Below are 23456 nucleotides of genomic sequence, written 5' to 3'. Positions count from 1 at the left end.
AAATATTATTAAAATAGTAATTATTTGAGCACTACGACTTGTATAAAAAAAAACAAAGTTATAATTAGTACATAAAAGAATATGTATCTTCAGACATTTTAAAAACATATACGATAACTTATTCAGCTTATAGTATGGACAAATACTGTAGACCGTGCAAGAACAGAACCATTTTATTTAAAAAAAAAGTCGGCTTAAATCGTATATACTCATAAAGATGACACACATAGGTAAATAACCTTTATATGCAATCCCTCTTATTTGTGCGTTAAAATTAATGTCTAAATTAAATAATTTAATTAAATCTAAAACTTTAATAATCTAATTTAATTAATTATTGTCTAATACGCAATCCTGCACACACCGTTTCTATTTAAACATTTAAATCTTTAAGAATTTCACCGTCACAGTTTGTATATACTTTTTAGTAATTTAATTTAAAAACTCTCGAGAGAAATTAATGCTTTTCAAAATCACGTGTTATTTGATAAAATAATCATGCTGTACTCGTAGGTACACGCTGAGCATCTTATATGCTATATACGTGGGAAATTCTCATTATTGTTATCATACATTGACTGCAGGTAACTGTTATCGATGTAAGCTGTTCAAAATAATACTGTATGATCTAGTGACATAAAATACACAATAACTTGCAGTATAGTGCTGCACCACAAACTTGAGTTTCCATAAATTATCAAATATACAACCAATAATAATATGTTGTATAATATGCGTACAGCGAGTAGCCCTAACCCAACAGACGCATGCGCCTACTTATATAATATATGGTGCGTACATATTACACACGCGATCTTGAAAGTGGATTGCAGGTTTTTAAGCGTCTATAATACGTAGCAGTGACATCTCAAAACGTTATTCCACGATGTGTGGAGCACACGGTAAATTGTAATTCTTGTACACAATAAATATGATAACATTGATAATATATACTTATTACTCCCAAAATTTCTAAGCCATGCATATAAAAAGTAGAACATAAATTGCAAAATATTTGAATACTGAATATACATTCGATCTAAATGTAAAATGTAGGCTATCTTGAACTGTTAAGAAACCTCGAACAACAAAATTTAAAATTCACCAAACATTATACTTTAAACTATATATTATAATGATCGTGGCCGTGAAATATTATTTTAAAAATGAGAAAAAGTCATAATACAAACGATGTTACTCATAGGTAAGTAAGTATATATAATTATTGAGAATTGAGAAATTATGGAAAAAGATCTTCGAAAATTTTAATATGACCATTTATCGAAGCAACCAATATATTATTTCTTATTTAATGGTTATATGTACTCAATAGTTGTCTAGATATCGACTTATTATTTAAAAGCAATTATACAAGAAATATATGCATTAAATTATCTAGGTGCTGCGTACATATTATATTATTAATGCTATCGTTAGTCGGGTTACCCATCGTTGAAATTTTAACAGCATTGCTCGAATTGTGTGACTTTAAATTTTACTACCTATATTAATAATAAACTGTATTGGTTCGTAACGATAATTATCTAATATACATACATAAAATATGTATACGTTTCTGAGTTTTCATATTGTATAGGGAAAGTTTTGGACATTTTAAAATATACAAACGTGAAAAATGTACAGATAAAACCAAAACGATTCATACAAAAATAGAAGTACATGTACAGTGGCAGCAACATTAGCAATATAGTTTTCTGAATTGAACGTAAGTACTTAAATTAGACTACGACTAAATAAAACCACGCGAAAACTACAACAAAGTTACATTATTTTATGAAATTTTGTTAGAAAACATCACGACCACAATAATAACAGTGCGAGTACGAGAAAAATGAATCGTATGTTTTCTTGATGAGAAATAAAAATTACATTGTACATTATATTTTATTATACACGAAACATACATATTTTGAACAGTGTTGTGCCATCGTGAAATCGAGAAGGTATCACGCGTCACGCCGTCCAGTTGTGGTTATTATTTCTTCGCGCCACTGTTTCTCTTAGCATATCTTATACATATGATTTTGGTTTCTCTAACCGTAAAAAACACTAAACCAAAGTAGAAAAAAAAATACAAAATACAAAATAATAACACAACAGCAACAATGCCGTCAATATCTACTTCTTCTCGACCTCGACTACCATCCACCACCCCCTCACCTCATCAACAGCTCACGCCTCTCATAGGTTACAAGTAGTCATTGTTATGTGAACCTATGTAATATTTTTACACGCTGCATAGTGTGTTGTACACACAATATACGCATTATTATATTATATGCATAGGAAAATGTAAATGTTTAAAAGGCTTTACATCGATTTACGGTTTATTTTCATTTTGTTCTGTTATTATTGTTGCTAAGCTACAATCGTTGATACTCGCCACCTAACGCAAGACAGAGTGGTTCATAAAAGAAAAAAAATATAATATTAACGATATAATATATACATTCATTATAGGACGCAAAAATCCTCTATTCCTCTTAAAAAAAAAAAATAAATAAATAAAATAAAATAGGTAAACTGAACGATTTTGAAAATATACGACACCGGAATGCTCAACAAGCGCTAGAGCAGTTCTCTCCAGTATAATAAACAGAAACGGAATGATGAAAAAGCACTGCACGTACAAAAAAAGGCGAAAACTTTTCTGCCGAAATCTCGTACAAATGCGGGTAGTGTAGATAAAAACACTTTTACTCGTTTTTTCTTATATCACCACTCTATCTGTTTCTGCTGGAAATGTGTATAGATACCTTAGAATCTATATTATAGAATATAGATAAATAATTTACTACGAAGTATTTCAAATGTTGTAACCTAAACATTATAGGGAATAATTACTTAAAGTTGTCACGATCGGCATTCTCACCCAGATTTTGTCAAATAAAATTTGAAAAATGCTATTGGTATGTAGCCCGTAGGTATAGGTATCTGGTATATACAATACTATGACGAACGACACGGAGAAAAACATAAATTTTGATTCACGTCACGTGTGAATATATTGATAGAGTATGTATGTATATGATGTACGACGATGTGTTTGTTTGCAGAATTTAAAAAAAAAACGGTGAATTTTTTCCGAAATCAGAGGAAGCGATATTGTGCTTAACCCGTAGCCGGTTGTAGTAGGAGTGTGGCAAGGATACAGAACACATAATATTTATATATACGTGAGAAAATAACGATGATTACTACATTTTATACAAAATTCATGTAATCGAAATATGTAAGGTTCGATAAAACTAATAGTCCCAACTGAAAGGAATAGAACAGGGGCAAAAAACCAGTGACAAGACGCAAAAAAATATACTAAAATAGAGAGAGTTACACATAATACACAATTGTACATGATGAATTATAGGGTTCGTACTGCCATAGTTCATTGTGTATTCACATGTATATAATATATAGGTATAGGAAATAATAATTACGCTAGTGATCGTTGCGGTTATACGGTTTTCGGAACGCGCGTGCTGCTACCACTGCTGTTGCAGGGGACGGGATTGAAGAAAAAAGTGTATACGTAGAGCCGCACAGGAAGTGGGCAGTTTAATGATTCGGCACACGGTTCATAATTTGGAAAGCGCGCGAGGAGATTTTTTATTAAACATACAATACATAATATAGGTTATTCATTATAAAATGCACTATTGCTGTAAATATAGAACCATAGAATACCATAAGACAGAGTAAATAAAACTTTATATACAGAAGCAATTACCATATTTCACTGTATTTGTCCGTAACTTTTGTATTACATAGTAATAATTGTTATCAATTGATGTACTGTGCTATTTTGAAGTCTCTTTTATTTATAAGTATCATTTGATTTATACTTAAAAAGAAGTAGGTTTATTGGTTTTAATCGATATAGATAAATGTTTGAAGATACCTTATTATTAATATCCACTTTGTATTCAAATAATCATGCATAATTTATATAAAGCGTATACATTGCAGAAAAAAGAAAGTCAGATACATATTGTATCCATTGTATGTTAAATTATAACAACATATTTTAATTAATGATAAACAGGAAACGAATTTACGCTACCTAGATAGTTTAATATTATGGCAATATTTGTATAACATTGTAATAATTTTTTTTTTCAATAATTTACCTAATCGCTTTAACTTGTAATTTCGGGTTTCATGACGTTAGGTGTGCATTTTCGAATATATAAAACAAAAGAGGAAACCACGGAGACAGTGATAAATAGATCTGCTGAGTTTCATGTTTACGTGCTTCCAACGGCTAAAAAAAAAACCCAAAAACAAAACAACTACCAAAAGAAATTGTGTACTTTATATGCATGTGTAAGCTTTTGAATGTCATATATACTTATACACATAAATACATAAATAATAGACTACAGTTTTCTAAGTATACCCTTCATGTAGGCCTACACTGTACACATATCATACTACACATGTTATAATGTATAGTTATACTTATATAACAAAAAAATGTACATGTGAAGTATAAACCACTACACGCATAGCAGCGTTATGGTATCCCGCCATAAACTCCCAGTGGAAACAATATTTATTATTTTGAAAATATTAGCCAATGTGTGAGCATATGATAAATCTACGAATTCCGTTGCATTTATATGTAAAATTTTATTTACGCTGCAGTATACGAGGAAGCGGAGTGTCCATCTTGTTTAAGGTTTATATAGAGCAAGACGAATTGGAATTGACTGACTTTGAGAGAAACAATATGTAAGTTACAGCCTCCACCGAGCTCATGATCAATAGATGACATAATATGCAAAGTGTATCTTTCAGATTCTCCTTTGAGAGTGATGATGGCAGCGAAAAGGAAGTACCTATGCATGGAGAATATAAGGTACACGATTGTAACCTAAAATCATAAAAATACGGAAAATGTATGAGTATTATACGACGAGGAGTTTTGTCGTGATATTGTTCCTTCTGCTCGTGAGTATATAATAGTAGGTATTTATATACAGTTATACTGGTTTACATCGTGTAATATATTAACAGTTGGAATCAAATCGTTTATTCTTCCAATTGCGCATGGTCAAAAGATATTGTGTCACCGATCCTTTCATCTTGTGAAAAACACTTAGTACCAATTTTTGTAACAAATACGAAGGGACAATGCGATACATTTTATTGCTGTAGCAGTGAAGTCAACAAAAATGGAAACGTTTTCGATTCTGATATTTCGCATAAAGAACTTCAAACCGAATTTATCAACAATAATAATTAATATCATACAGTAACAAATTCTCGTAAAGTTGAACTAATCGACCGTCAGCCCAATCCAATAGAAAGTTTGTAAATATAATATATATACCTACACAACAAAAGCTCCTTCACTCCGCTCTAATTCAAACTTTGTAATTCGATTTTAAAACTCCCGTGACGCAGTAGGTACACACACAACAACAGCAATATATAAATACAATTATATAACGATATGACCCTCTGTATAGACATGTATGGTATAAGACGACGATAACAAATAGCGCTCGACGGGGTTAACTCGATCATCGAGTCAAAATAATCGAATCTGCTGCACACAGAGGACCGAAGAGCGATTTATTATTTCTATATACAAATATAGATTATGTATTCTTTATTTAATCAATGAAGTAATATGCTTAAGCAATTCGAAAAACCAATATAATCGATATTATATTACACATAGAATATATCCGATTTTTAAAACAGTTCTTTTAGTTTCATAGCATTGTGTAATGTTACGATTAGCTGGCCTGACTCTTCAAAATTCAAGTAAAAATAAATGTGATACCAATGTTATATACAAAAAATAATTTTCTGAATTTAAAAATCACACAAGGAAAATATCACATATAATAACACGGAGAAAATATTGGACCACAAAAATATAGCCCGGCTTTTACCGAACGCAAAAACGTAAATTATACGATAGAAATGCATAGTAATAAACTACTAAATATTACCGATAATTTTGTTTATTTTGAAAATACCTACACAAGACCAATATCATACATGCAATAACATGCGGGAAATAGGGTCCCTAAAATGCAGCTTTTTCCAAACGGTATTCACTCGGGTTCGATCGATTATTGTAAGCTGCACGCTAGCTACAGCTGCTGAGTCACGAAGCACGTAAACTTCATTCCATTAACAACGGCGTTTTCTGCCATAATTTACATGCGTACGACTGAAGGGGATACTGAAATACTGTTATTTCTTTAACCTGTTTATACCGAATTAAAAACAAAACGATTTTTAAAAAATGTAATAAGAAAAACAGTAAGAATTATTCTAGATATATTATCCTATATTATATATTGTCATCAAATAATGTTGGTTATTTTTTTATAAATGTAACAAACATGTATTTTATATCCATACCCAATAATATTTAATGCGTTCAAACATAATAATAATGTTGATTTTTGTCCATTCGAAGAAAATCGGGTTAAGACCTAGATCCATAATATGTTAAATAAGTTACGCGACAGTTATTATACTACTGCATTATAATATATATGGTATATGCGACGGTTGATTTGGGTAACCAAAGAACGCTTTCTGAAGGTATTAATAGGTGTTATGCATATATATATATGCATGTGTTACCGTGTATATACCCGACGCGAATTTTTCATGTGTACGGTATCCTCGATTTCGGAGAGTGGAGACGTCGACGACGCCGAGCCGATAAAATAGGGGGCGAAGCTTTAGTGGCCGAAGCGGCTTTTTTCATATGGTACGCTGCACGCGATTAGCGTATATATACGTACACATAGACTGTTGGCGCCTAGATTCTATAATACGATATATATAAAATAGTTGTTGCGACGATAACATAATAATAATATATTTATATCCCCTTAATTTTCATCACGCGAACCAGCGCGTATTTTGAAGGGAGAAAAAGAACCGGAAAAAACCCGTATTCAAAATTTCCATTAAGAATTATTATTATAGTAAGTATTATAAAACACGGGAGTTCCACCGTGGTGCAAAAATTATATTCCAACTGTTTAAACTGCACGAGCCGTTGTTTTGTTGTCGAGCAAAACGGGGGTAGTATCCAGGCACCCCGCGGTTCTATATTGACTTTGCGCGTCCCGTATATTGCTATATTATAATAATATAAATAATATTATTATTGTACACGCGGCCGTTTCCCGTACTGCAACGGTCGTAAATAGATGTGTAAAACTTACTAAGACGATTTTGACTGGCGCCGTTTTTTATGCGGTAACTATATAGCAGCCAGGTAGGTCAGTGGTGTATGCTATGGGGTTATTTAGGGGACATGACAATCATTCAAAGATTTGTTTATTAATATACTTTTAAACAATGTTATTACACCTCCAATTTGAAATTTAAATTATACTAGTTAAGTCATTTTATACAGTCATTTATAGTATGTTTTATGTACACAATTTTATTTCTACTATATTACAATACATAAACTAAATATAATAATGAGGTGTGTGTAGTTTATTTGCCACTGGCTACTGAGGTAGCTGATATATCTTAAATATCATATTAAACCATATATATGATCGAAAATTCGATTTCATTCCCGGGTAAATTCATTTTAAATTCAATTTCGACCGTACGTAGTAAATGTGGTAAATTTTTCGTAAACTCAATTTATATTTTTCGCGTATGGATAATATAATATTAGATAAACTTCATTGTATACCAAATATTATTAAATTTAGAAATGCATGGCTTATTTAAACCATTCCTATAATACAGGTAGTATTTTCGAGTTTTCAACCCTAATTAACTCGTCACGATGGCCCGAGTTATACGTATGTACGAACACCCGCCCTCTCACTAGTTATTATCTATACATATATTTCTAAGCCTTGTTCGCAACTACCCATTTATGCAGCATATTTTGATAAAGTTCCAAATGCCATATAATATGGATATGTATAATAGGTATCTGGATATACACTATATAAGTAAAATGGATTCACAACGATACAAGCTCATTTTCGAGCGATTATATAATTACATGCACATCTGCGAGATCATCTATTACATAGGACGCGTTAAATAAATATAATATTCATGAAATCGTAAATAACCGAAATTCATACGAACGTTTAATATAAGCGGATATACTAGTGTATGATACATCATGACGTGCAATAAATTGTTTTATAATTGAGGTTGACGTTATGCACAGTGCCAATGATTTTTATTTTATCACGAACACTTGTTCGGTGAACACTAGTTTTGAATAGTATACGTAAACTTTTTCAGACATTTTCTTATTTTGTTAGAAATTTAAGATATATTGCAATTGAATTTTGATTTTCACACGAAACTAATATTATTATTATTATTATTATATACGAAACGTATACACCGTAGGTCTGATCAATGTACGCCAACATAAAAAAAGCCTACCAATACCATGAACTTCCGGTATGTCGTATATTTCTACATATATCTTCCTCCACGAGCCCCTCGTATATATTATCCTATTTTTTCGAACAAACGTAATCCGATCACGTCGCGTGCATATACATTATACATATTTATCTATACCTACAGGAAAGTCTTGTCGCCGTCACACTGATTTAAAATTCCGACCACGTATTGTCCAAAACATTTATTTAATTTTTAATTTTCACAATGCCTCCCGTGTACACATAGTAGTGACGGGTTTATAACTTTAAAAAGGGATTAATTATTACAATTTTCATATTAGTATTTTATTGCAAAGAGTAAATACGTATAGTATTTCGATTTAAATATTAGAATTTTATATAATGAATAATTTACATTAACATATTTTTAAAACAAATTGAATACAGAATATAAATTAAAGTATATCCCATTAAAAGTCCCATACTTAGTATGGTAAATTAATATATTTAAATTTGAATTAAAAAAAAAAAATCTTTTGAAAAAATTAAAATACGTGACTTTTATGGGACATATTATACTAATACTAATATTATGGATATTTTATTAATATCTATAAAACACATATATACGAATATATGTTATACAGTTATCTATTTATTTAAAAAGATTTTGTAGTGGAAGTAGTATAAAATCTTTTTTTTGTTTAAAAAATGCTTTAGTTCACCTAAAAACGATTGTATCCCATTTAAGTATATACCATTTTTTAGATTATACTTTATATTAAATAACATTTGGCGTTGATAATGATAAGCATGTAAATGCGATACGATCTCAAAAGAATCTGTTAGATACGCCCGAAAAGAGCATAGGTAAGTATAATGTTTAATGTTTGTGGCTTAGAAAAAAAAACAAATAACTAATAAGCTATATGCATATATTTGTATATAATAGACGTGTGTATGCAAATTCAAGACGTTGCAGACGATTATACATATGCGTGCACAATTCATAGAGGCTAATTCTACAATTGTTGTTGTTGTTGTTTTTTTTTTTTTTGGAGGGAGTAGCAGTTTAGTTCATTATATTATACATAGTTGGGATAGAAAAAAACACGTTTTTATTGTTATGTAAATTGCAATTTCAGTGTTACTCGTAATTGGGACGGAACACACGCTGTCGAAATTATGAATACTTTTTTTTTTTAAGAAAAACGGCTAAGCGACTAAACAGACATACGTACAACCAGTGTGCAGTGTATATTTACAGATGACAAATGTAATAAACAAATGATTCATTTCATACTCAAATATCGCTAATTAAAAATCCGGCTAAAAAATCGTTCATCCTCAGTTCTTCTGCAGAACACTATTATAAAGAAGCCCTTGGGCATATTGTTAATAGTAATTGTATTAATTTATTTTCATCGTGGTGTGTGTATATATATTATGTATATAATTAATAACCAATTGAGAATCGCATATAGGTAATATATTTACGTAATTTGCACATAAAATGTAAATCGAGAGATAAGTATCATTTATTACAAATAAGTGATGGCATTAAACTATTCTTTAAATAATTTTCTCTTGAAAGCTAAACAAGCATTTAAAAATAATAATATTAGAGATGACGGAAGATATTCATATATAAACAGTAGTAATAATATATATACATATCAGATAGGTCGTCTCTTCCTGTCTTTACAAGTCGTTTCTTTTACCTCCAGAGTACCTACTACAATAATATGATGTGCGTATATACTATATAAAGTATCTGTTTTTATTTGCATATAGAAGTGTATACTATATAAATAAGTGCACCTATATAATACACTTTCGAAGGATAAAATAATAACATAAGATTCAGTGACAACGGTTGCTGCAGGCGACTTCTATTTTCGAGCGACGATAATGTAATATAGTATATCTATATGTACAGAAGGATTTTTAAAGTACATAAACACTAGAGATTATGTATATATATATACTATATATATTTGTACAATAATGTATGAAATACATTTATATTCTAACTAAATGTTCAAGAATTTCTCAGCAACGGTTTTTTTTTTTTTTTTTTTTTAGAATTAATTTGTTTAAAAGGTCCACACGATTTAATGGGACATAAAGAATAATATCTAAGGGTGTAGACGGAAATTTATAGGAGAACCAAGTACGATGCATACGAGTTGTACAATATCTAAACGACAGCGAAAAAAATCTGAGGGGGTCATCTATTATATACTACTTATATATTTAATCGTATTCATTAGGAGTTGAAAAATTTTGGGGGACCAGCTATTATATTATTATAAAACAATAATGTTATATACAGAATGAAATTTACGGTGATTGTATGTAATGGTATCTAGATACAGCATGATAATAAATCAGCGTGTTATGTTGCCACCAAAAAATACCAGACCCTCCTGCAGGTATATTATATAATAAATTTGGTAGGCGCCGTGGGTCATTTTTCATTTTGGCGGGTGAAACCACAGTAATGCGCAGTTACCTACTGTATAGGTCTAGAGAAAACGACTGTTTATAACGCTAAGACACCCTATGTAAATTAATTTAAAAAAATGTAAAATTTGTTATCGTTTAGTTCATTCGGATAAAGAATAACGCAGTTTTCATCGTAAACAAAATATTGTTCAAGAAAAAGCTTACAGAATTGCAAGGTTGGAGAGGGTACGGATGTTATTTTTTCTCATAGTTTAACACAATTATTATTATTTTAATGATTATTAGCAAAACATGTAAAAAATATAAGATTTAAGGTGATTACTCCTGCTGAATGTACACAAAAACTAACGATAGCAAATGAATTAAGTGTTTAATGCACTAGTACCCAAATCATCGCAAAGCTTTGAATTATCTGAACGCAGCATAATTTAATAATATTATAACAGAGAGTACAAATAAATACCAGGAAAAATCGAAGTTTAATACATGGCATAATAATGATAATAAATATATACCTAACAGCGCTCTTTCGAGAATCCAGAATGCTGGAATACATATGTCATATATATATATATATATACCTATATATTACGTAAAATAATTGTACGTAGAAAATATCGTAGAAACCATATTTTTCGTATAGTCAAAATACATAAATATGACTAAATAAAATCAAACTTAACCTATAATTTAACTGGAATAATAATCGTCTTTTTACGGAACACGTCATTATTATTCTATAATATATTCTGCGATGAAGTGGATCGTGTTCATCTACATGAATACAAGATACCATGTAGTTATATATACAGGAACGCACAAAGTATACATATATTATAATTTTCATCTAGATATATACAAATAAGACTTATCGATATCAAAATACGTACTCCTAACGAACAATAAAACATAGAGTTACGCATACGATTTGAAGGACGTCTGTAAAAACAATTAGTTCTGGTAAGGCAGGTTACACTGTAAGCAGTTCACGTATAAAATAGGAAAATCAATTAACTTTTGGATCTGAAAAGCATTAGAAACGTTTCACTCAATTGATTACACGTCACTCACACGTATGTTTATAGATAGTATACTGTATTATAACAATGACATAATAGTACTATTATATTATTATAAATCAACGAATATATTATAATACAAATAAATTATGCATAAAAAAGTTACACGCGATCTATCGCAAATGAAAACACAGTTATTGCCTGCCTTTACACTTTGCACACATTTTAAACCATTTTACCAAAAAATACAAGGGTTTATAAATATTATATAGCTAATAATAAATAATAGGTAGGTATCTAAGCATTTTGCATTATTAGTGAACTTCGAATATTAATTGTTAACATAATTATTCCTATATTATTTCAGTATTACCTGATTTCCGTTTTTCAGCGATTACTAGTGATTTGGACCTCTTAACCCGAAGCGACCTGCGTTTGAGGGATCTCAAAAACGACTCATGTACTCTGAGTACAGTACCGCGACTCGAAGGTGGACCCATTTCGGTTTTAGGTTCCGACGACGATGGTGTCGTGGTCACCCATTTTGTGGCGGCACTTAACATGGTTACAATAACACGTGCTAAACGTACGATTGTAAAAATAAACTTTATAGAATAGACCCGTAAAAAAAAAAAACTAAAAATATTTTATTGGTAATTTAACTATTATTTAAATAACATTCGGAAACTTTTTGGTGTCGGTAACGACGAATATGGGCACGGCGATGACGACGAGATCGACTAACAACTATCGTCCGTCGTTGCGACGCGAACACGGCGGAGTGCGATGGGAGCGAGTCAGACCGCTGTCATGTGGCCGCGAGTAGGGTCACGGATTCTTTTACCGTGCGCGCGCGTTTGTTTACCGGGCGGCGATACCAGGCAACAGATGTTCCAATCGGAGCAGAGGCGCATGCGCCGACGTCGTGTATCTCGTTGCCGGTTTTTGAGAGAAAAACGGAAGAAAGAATGATGGACACGCGTGCGTGCGTGCGTAACACTTTTGCACAAAAGCCTCTTTATATTGTTTTTTAGACAAAATAAAAATATATTTTAATTTAATTGAGTAATGGACCCTGGGAAAAAAAAATCCCCAGACACTTTTGTCGTTAACGATATATATACGGGAGCCAAACACCGAAACATACGGAAAAAAAATGACGCGATTCTTTTCATTAAAAGGCACTAAATCAACCCCTATTTTTATCAAACCAAACGCAAAATCCCCTCTGAGCGGTCCAAAAACGAAATGAAAAAAATGCCGCGGAAGTCTGGTCGCAACGTGCAGTGTGTACATGCATTTCAGAACTGGACTCGTATATAGAATATAACAATATAACCTCGCCGATTGTGAACATATATTACATAATATATTATATATATATAGGTGCCATGCCTTTTCTTGAGGGATATGTTTACAGAAAAAAAATGTTCACAATTTGCACGTACTACTCTCTAAATCACTCGCTATATGACGTTTTCGAAAACAACAAAACTCTAAGACAAGGAAACGATTATTTTTCACCACTGTGCTTATTATTATTTAATCAGACGTTTTTTGCAGCATACGTATTGAACGCATATTTATGTCGGTTATTTCTCTCCTATTATTCATCGTATAATAAAATATGTACTACCTATGTGTGGGGACAGGGGACGTCTCTCTGTGCCACATGATTACTTGCCTATTCATGTATAATATAATACAATATAAGTATACGTATATTTTCTGAACATTTAAACGACAATCGTCAAATATATTTACCAAACATAATAATGTACGTCACGATTGACATCTTTCGAATTATAACAATAGCTGATAAAAATTAAAAGTACGATTCGTGCCCTACAAACCCTAAATACAGAGTCAAAATTCAAAATTTAAATAACAATAATAATAATAATAAATACATTGATTTATCTTAAACTGAAGAACAATGTAAATTTTCATTCTTGGATAGGTATAAATATATATATATATATATATTATATTGGTTGAAAAAATACTTCATAGTATAGTTACTATAATTATTCGCAGTTATTAGGGTTACATGCATGGCTTTTATAAATTACAAGTTTATTATATTATATATTTTTATAGTATTCACTTTGTCGTAGAACTAATAAACCTGTTAAATTTATATGTCGAAATAGCGATTATGCACTATCCATAATGCGGACATGACCTCAATAATACTCGTATATACATTTTTTAAAGCTATGTTCTATAACAATATACAAATCCAATAAACCTACAATTGTCTACAAAATACACTTATATTATTAAATTGATTAAATATGTTAATGCATTGTTTATAGATATAAATGCAGATTTAAAACCATTTCCATATGCAGTGGAACACAATATTACATTATTTGCGAATTAACGAAAAAATAAATAAATCACTGCTCTATTAAGCACCTTAACAGAAATCTGACTTGTGTGATCTGAGCAGATTACTATAAAATAATAATTTCAACCACAATTATTATAATTTTCAACATCAAACACACGTTAATTTCGCATCGATGGCGATGATGACGCGTGAGGCAATATTTAATAAGTTGGCGTACAAAGTTTGCAGGTCACTGAGCATTCTAGTTTACCAGGTATTCATATGTTGTATGCACATTACGATTATACATATGTATATATAAATTCAGGTCAACAATGCTCTCGTATATGATGATGATAATAATAATAATAATAATAGAAAAAAGAGATTTGCTCTCTTCGGGCCACAACCAACTGTCTAAGAGGGTGTTTATTCAATTTGTTTTTTTTTTTTTTTTGTAAACATTTTATCAGTTGGACTGGAAAAACCACGGGTCCAGCCACTATTCGGACTACGGTACATATATAATAGTATATTTGTATAAGTATAATATATAATAAAACGCCGAGACGTAAATCAAAAATATAGACAATCAAATAAGGAGGAGATTCACAATAATATAATAAATTTTAATATTTTATATGGGAATTTGACACGGCGGGCACATCATTTCGATTCGGACAGATGTTATTCAAAACGAGTAAAACTCCTCTGTACACGATTGTGCACGCGCGACATAACATAATAACATATATGTATTTATATTATATAATGCGTGCTGCACCAAGCAGCAGCGACGGACAGACGCGTTAAAGTGTTCGCGCGAATATATATTATACGGTGTACATCCCGTAATATGATTATTATGTATAATTTACGACACATTTACCTGTGGCATAAATATTACTAGGAAACCACCCACCAAAAATAAAAAAAAAACGGACACGTACTACATAATATGCTTACGTGACGTTATGCAAATTCGTAAAAGGTCGCTATAAAAATCGACTGAACGAAGGTCTACCCAGTGCACTTTTTTTATTTATTCACATCGTATGTGCGTGCAGTGGCGTTCGTAATACATAAGGCTATACAATATATAAACACTAAAACACACATGTATAAGCATAAATGTTTACGATCGGTGAAAGTAATTAGCGAAAGCCAACCCCATCCCCACGACGACATTGGTGCAGCTCCACCAGTTTACGTTGTTATAATATACATCACGCACTCTGCATATCATAAAATTAAATTATCGGTTGTTGGACGCAATATCGAACAAAAATGCTAATATTTAGTTTCTTTTTAGTGCTCGGTAGCAGATTACGATCGTTATAAACTCATAAAAAAATAATACATCATTTCTATATCCGCCACATGAATACGCGACAAGTCCGATTTACAATACCTAACAAGTCTACTTGTTATGTATATACTTACACCCCAGCGCGACATTATATTTGTATTAAAATAGTTCGAATGGTATGTAATTAATAACTATATAACATCGTTAAGATTGAGTTAGGTTAGTATAGACTATTCAAGAACGCGTACTAAAATGATTATTATAAATGTTTTATCAATTTCATAATTTAATTTTTTTTTTTTTTTTTTTGTAATAATTATGATATAATTACGTCGAAACTATCAAATTATCACCACATTTTCAGTGTATAGTATAATATGACCGCTATTATAATAAAGACGATACATGTAATATTGTAGTTAATAATCATACTATATCTTAAATATAGTAAAAATGGCAATTGTTACAATACATTACATTGTATAATGAGTCAATAAATATCTTTATAACAAAAAAAATCAAATAACGAGTTAAAGAATTTATACGAAATAGCTATAAATGAAAAATATTTATATCTGCATCACATATACTAAAATATTCCACAAGGAGTATAATCTAGATGCTAGAATGTACAATTATGTGTATATGTTGAGTAAGTAGTATCGAGTGTTTGTTAAAACTATGTTTTTTTATACTTATTTATACATTAAGACATATATTTTTATTATACAATGCAAGTTAAAATATAAGCTATTATTATTATAATGTGCCGTTATTCAGCAGCTTCACTAATCGGTGGTTTTCCTACACAACGCGTTTCACGAAAGGTGTATTCTACCTACTTATATATACTATTATTCTCGAGATAATTTTTGTAGAGATTTGACTCCAAGTGTATATATATTACAATATTATACTATATAATATACTGTGCCGCTTCGTATAATCATATTGTGTACCTAAATATACAAGAAAATATATACAAAAAAAACATTATAATAATAATATAATACAATAATGCGTGTGCCCTTCGATATGATAATGAATAGGTATAGGTAGGTCATAAGGCAGTGGCGGTGGCGGTGGTGGCGAACTCTTGGTTTCGTTGTGTTCACGTGTCGACATGAACGACGTGCGCGTCGAGGGTTGGCTTGTGAGGAGTGGAGAGAAGTGACGCTCGCTCACCTTTACAAGTGTCATTGGTTTTAAAATTTACAATACAGAGACAGCAAAAGGAAGATCCGTCACAACTGTCAGTTTTGAGAGCTCATAGATAATAATATATAATCTATATAATATATTTTTCATTGTGTACTGCATCGTGGAGCACAACTGGAGATACCTGGCGAGGGCAACGAGGTTGTGTTTTGACTCTTTTGTTGTCCTATTGTAGTTGTACACATATATACATATATAGAGCGAATAGACCTTGGAAGATACGAGAAACAGACGAAACCACTACTATAGGGCAATCCAACGCATGCCCTCTTTTTACCTCCACTCATATATTATGGGGATGCTATCTCCACTAGGATCCGATAAATCATTCGAAATTGGTTCAAGATTAGCGACATTTCTGCTAGCGAAAACAGGACGCGCGCTTCTATCCGGCCGATCGCACCACTGCCATCAGCTGCCGATCCATGTACAATATACATATATATATACCCAGAAACTTATATAAAATATAATATATATATATATAAATAGTAATATGAATGAGCATGGTCTTTGTGTAATAAATAATAATAACGATTAGGCACACACATACATGTTGTACAAAAGTGGTCAAAATTGCAATATCCATCATATAGCTTCAAGGGGTCCTAACCTATGTGAAACAATCTAATAAAACGTACAAATCGATAAATAATATCAGAAAGCCACTAATAGTGATCTGAAAAACGAAAAACTGAAAATCGTCATTTACTATCATAAAAAACCCCAACCATGCAGCTATGTAAAATTAACTTTATTATTATAATAATTGAATACAAAAACCTTATAAACGGCTATCAAATAAATTACGTATTAAACGTACACCACAATATGTAAAAACCAAACTTTCAATGCGTCTATATAAATAAAAATTATTTTTCCAAAAATAACGATTTTATAGGTCGCAAAATAAAATTTATATTTTAATTTTTACTCTCAAGTCTCAATAACCTAAAATAGCTCAAAATCATCTGTATACTAGCTTATATTTTTTATAGCAAGAGAAATATACCAAACCGGCGTGACCATGCAATCAAAAGCGTTTATTCCTGTTTGCCGCCCCCAGAATCCTAATACAATAACAATATAATAATAGGTATACAGAAATGCTCTTATACACAATACTTTTCGTACATTTTATAAATAGGGACTGATAATCCGAACGGACCTCACACATGACGAGTGGCAGCGGCAAGGTGTGGTGGACTGGAGTGCGACCCGTGCCGATGAAGAAAGTGCGAGGGGGTGGATCAGGAATATACGCCTTCGGCCGTCCTTTTATCCGTTCGATTATATAACGTATTGTATAATATACGACGCGCGTGTGCGAGTATTATATTATATATGAAACTACAGGGTTACGAGATGAAAGGAACATAAATGTAATAATACATGGAAGGAAAAAAGGGGTTCGAAGAGTATCAATACAATTTGTACTAATTCGGCGTTGTCGTCATCGCCGTCGTTGTATAATTATATATTACTGCACATATACAGTTAGTCGGGTGCCGTGTTTTACAACAATAATATGCGATACGGTACAGCTGTTCTGCACATTCTAACTGTCACCAAATGCGAAGAAGGCCATAAATATAATAAAAAACAACGCAAAACGGGGACCGCGGTCAATATCATCATATTATAATACAAACGTACATCGCCAAACTCGCTATAAACACGCGTCAAGTCGGGGTCCAGTGGATACAGAGTAGTCGTTGCACGAAATTTATGCATAATGTCGTTATTTATAAGTCGCAGCCGTTGTAGGCCGTAGCGCCACACGTCATAATTTCAAATTATACTACATGTGTATATAACGTATATAATATGTGATATAATACAAATAGTGTCTACGTTTTAATAAGAAATCTCGTCAATATTTTATTGATTGCAATTTTCGCTGCAGGAAATTACCGGCTGAAATTTAAATTAAAATAACTAAAAATGTTCTAATCGTGTCACTTAAAAATTTGTAATGAATTTCGATTTATAAATGTCGTACAGTGGTTAGTTTAGGCAGTTTTAAAAGTCATAGTCGTCCTTGTCAATACTGACTTTGAACTGGCGATGCGCGATACATGATTGTTAAAACAATGGATATATCATAACACGCGAAGCTGCTATATCATCGTGTGGTTCTAACACCAGATGGTAACGTACGATAATTGAAAATACTATATTTTACTGCAGTTGTCATAGGATGACATATTGTCATATAACTAATACGACAATATTATATTATTAATAATTATACATATATATTACGGAGTCTTGTGTTATGCGTTTTTCATACAGAAAACGGTTAAAACCGCGTTCCGTGGCGTTGCGCACGCGTCACTTTTTTAATTGCTTTATTTTTCGTACTTGTTATGCATACAACATCAAACACGAATATTTACGGCGATATTCATGATGACATGACTTTCGTGCGCGTTTCTATAGCCACTGTCTGCGGCAGTGCAATTATAATAAACAACCGCGGCAAAAAAAAAAAAAAAATTATTATTATGATATCTAATATATATTTATATTATAACGGCGCCAAACGGCCGAAACGTTGACGCATAACATAAATTACCATTTACTACGCGCGCGTGCGGTCACTTAGGCTTATGAATTCCCTCGGGTGGATGAACAACGCGAGACGAAACCCACAATTTATGCATAGTTGAATTATAGAGACGATTGTACTCGATTGAACCCGCGAATTGGGGGTAACCGGTACCGAATTAAAATCATTTGTTTTATAATATATTGGTTATTTCTTGGTCATAACAGTTGCGGCACATTCGAAGTATTCCGATTTCCGTATATAATTGTTCGTCGAGCGCTTGGAAATCGAAAAAAAATATGTGACAAGACACCTACTGGGACACGTTTTGACTAAGAAATTGAAGCCGTTTGAAACTTGCAAAGCACAATCGAGAAACATATATTTAAAAAATGCTACTAAACCATCCAAAACACTAATCCGAAAAAAATAGTTTCTCTGTATATGAGCATACACTGCGAGTTAAATCGTATGTTCTGCACAAATATAACGATAGATGCTGTCATTGTATAATATACGTGTGTATAATTCTAATTCCGGTACGGTGCCCGCACGCATAGCCGCACGTTTTCACAAAAGAAAATATATTTGACACATTCCTAAACATAATACATAAAAGTATATATAATACGTCGAACGCTCGTTCAGTATACTAATACATACCACCGGCTAAACCGAAACACCGGGTCCAAAACTGCAAAGTATTATCTACCGAAAGGTATAATACATATTATACAATAAATATATAAATAGTTAACGGTTTTCTTTTTTTTTTCGACATAAATATGATGATATAATATCATAGATCTTATGGTTTACACTAGACAGTAATAATAAGAATTTATACAATTATAACTAATTAATGTAGTTATTCGAACCTTGCATGTCTTCGGATGACGGATTCTACAGATACCTACTGTATATATGAACATACTTTTTTAGATGCGGCTATCTTGCAGACGTTGGAGCAGTATAACATATATATATTATATGCTTTGAGAAACTATAGAGTAAAAATCAACCTCCACAAAGTGCTATTTAATCACGATAAGTTTTCCTATGTTATATATACACGAAACTTTGCTCAGAACTAAGTACGCATAATATATATATGTGATAAGAGATACAGGTCACCGGGTACAGGTTTCCTTTCTCTTACATAAGCTTATGAGAAAACACGATGGCCCACACCCTACAACATACATATCTATGATAAGGGTATAACTATAAGTGATATAACTTTGGTGGAAAAAAATGTTCGGTATATCCTAACTGCATTCGTGTACATGACGTATATCCGTATGAGATATATATATACGAGTATATAAAGTATAACGTTCCAATTTCAGTCGTGAGCCCGAATTTTCCAACGCACACAATACTATTTAAACTTAAAATATACATAATATTCTATTACATTATAAATGTGCACAACAACGATAGAAGTATAGATTTCGTTCGTAGTTCAGCTTCTATAAGCTGACCTACGAACGAAAGCATAAGCTGTCTATACAAGAACACTTATTTATTTATTTATTTATTTATATAGGACACATATCAAACAGTTGATGGAGGACGATTTCAAAGTTAATCACTCACCTGTGTTTGGATTTACCATTATATATATATATATATAATAGATTAGTCACAATTTTAATATTATTTTACAAGTAAGTATGCTTATTGTTTATATTAATTACAAACGCAAAAAAAGCCATATAAGTCAATTCTTCAAAGAAAAGTATATTCTCAGTAGATCTTTATCCAAAAAAAGTTTGACTTCCCTTATAATAGAATAGTTATGGAGAAATACATAATAATATAATTAATTTCGTCTCTACTATATATACACTAATATTAAGTGATACAAACACCACACTATTGATTGCTGAAAGTGTTATTTATATATTTTCTAAGAAAAATATAATATACTATATAATATAATATACTTATTACTTATATACTATAAGTAATATATATTACTTTAATAATAATAATTATGATTACCTACATTACGGTGTTAAGAAGAAAATAATATTTACAATTAAAAAAAAAAAAAATCAAATTTAATAAGATTTTTTTTAAATTATATTTTTAGCTCTAATTTAGCCAATTTTGAGTTTACAATACAAGTTGATACATCAAAATTACTTTAAAAAAATAGAACAATCCAAAAATGATATTTAAAATAGGGGTTGCCATTGAAAAAAAATAAAGTTTTGATGCGCATTCGTAAAATACTTAAGTTAAAAAATATTTAAATCATAGAAATGTATGATCTATAAGTCTAATTTAATGTCCCGCAAACAGAATTGAAAAATATTAAAAGGGTAATGAGTGATAAAGTGTACCCTGTTTCTTGGGACACACGGTATATAGAGCGATTCATTGGTATAATTGGTATTTGGTACAAACAAGTGTTGATTGTAGTGAAAATATCATATAGAAAAAAACTAGAAATTTTACCAACCGTTGATCAGGTATGGAATTAAGTTCAGTGGAGATATGGCTACAAAGGAAAAGACTGTATTTAAGTTTTTATAAGACTAATGGATGAAAGAATAACATAATATCGAAATTAAAAAGCATTTATTGTGAAAATTCATAATGTCTATAGTCAAATTGTCATTATCTAACGAATGTAATCAAATATAAAATAATTATATTGGCATTATACATATTAACCTACGATCTGTCAACGTTTAATCGGATACCACGTTAGTAATCTTAAATCGATACGGCGTACGAGGCCAACGACGGTAAGTAAAATCGAACATAAAAATGCAATAAGAAACACAAGGTATACATGTAGTCATAAACAAGAAAATATAAATTAAAAAGTAAAAAAAAAAATTAAGAACGACGATATTTTTGAAGTACATTGCTAAGATTGAACAACGTACCATGAATGCAACGAGTCATAGGTGAAAACAAACTGATAAAACTTTAATTGCTTAAGATATACGGTTATATTTGAGACGAAGGCGTACACAGGTAAATTATTTATGCACAACAGACTGTTAGTTATTAGAAAAGTATAGTCGAGGTTCGCATAAATTATAAAAGTTTAGCTAAATTATAAACACTAAATAAATTCGATATTTAAAAAGAAAAAAAACCACGTGGATAATCGATAACAGTATACCTACTTAATAATAGAAAATTCAAATACATTTTAACTTGAAATAATACCGAAATTAAACGTACAACCGATTTAATGTTCGCAAATAACCGCCAATTGACGTTAAATACAACCTTGTATACAACTGCACGTACTCTGTAAGTACGACTAGAACGAATTAATAATAAAATACAAGTAACCACATATATTTTTCGCGGTTTTTAACGTCGTTTTTAATGCTAATAGGTCGCGCTTATAGGAAAATGGTACATACCGTAATGATAATTTGTAGCGGAAAAAATCGTGTAAAACCGTATAGTTTTTAGGCGTGGGTACAACGAAAATGCACACGTGCCTATGTCACGAGTTCTCGCAGTTACCTTTAACAAGTATTAATAATTGAGCCGTGAGCCGACACGCGTCATAAACACGAACGATGAATAAACATTAATATAATAATCACGCATAATAAATATGGACCATAATGTTATAACAATAATTTCTACGACCGAACGACCTTATTCAATATATGTATAAATAAAATGTATACAAACGGCTTTATCGTCAACAAACTTAGCTATATCGAGTACCTATTCGAGTATATATCTATATTGCACATACACTTACGCATTAAGCGCACATAGTTGATAAAATTATTCAAATGCAGTTATAGCATCATCGCAGAAATACGCGTGTATTAAATTATTATGTTATCCGTTTAGTGATTTAGAACGCCGTCAGACCTAAATCTCGCGGATTGAGTTAACGACGCCGTTTGGCGGTAAAAAAGAAATATTATTACCCCACGATAGTATAGCAATCGTATTATTATTTTATAGATGGCGTGGCACATTGATACGATAATTCCGAGACCGACCGATATTTCAAATTTAATCGTTTCGCACGTAAAAAATATAAGTACAAACATTATACACAATATAAAACTATAAAATAGCGACCATTGCACTTAAATAAATCGTTGATATACATTATTAAACCGTAGCCGGTAAATGTAAGAATATAATTTATAGTTTTACGCAT

At 31.2% G+C, this 23456-nt stretch overlaps 1 protein-coding gene across 2 annotated transcripts in view; it reads right to left on the bottom strand.

The window, feature by feature from the left end:
- LOC114131451 (centaurin-gamma-1A) overlaps positions 1-23456 on the bottom strand; it is a 97650-nt gene that overhangs the window by 38679 nt on the left and 35515 nt on the right. Inside the window, exon 1 of one of the 2 annotated variants that reach the window (XM_027996667.2) lies at positions 12255-12677. The exons of the other annotated variant lie outside the window; for it this stretch is intronic. Within the exon in view, the coding sequence (XP_027852468.1) occupies positions 12255-12444 (190 nt within the window). The 5' untranslated portion in view covers positions 12445-12677. Of the gene's footprint in view, positions 1-12254; positions 12678-23456 lie in introns of those variants that run through there. 2 annotated transcript variants of the gene reach the window in all.

This window comes from Aphis gossypii, chromosome 3 (genome assembly GCF_020184175.1).
Source record: "Aphis gossypii isolate Hap1 chromosome 3, ASM2018417v2, whole genome shotgun sequence".
In the NCBI taxonomy this organism is placed as follows: Eukaryota; Metazoa; Arthropoda; class Insecta; order Hemiptera; family Aphididae; genus Aphis; species Aphis gossypii.
Note: the sequence above shows the minus strand (reverse complement) of the source record. Positions and strands in the feature narration are given on the sequence as shown.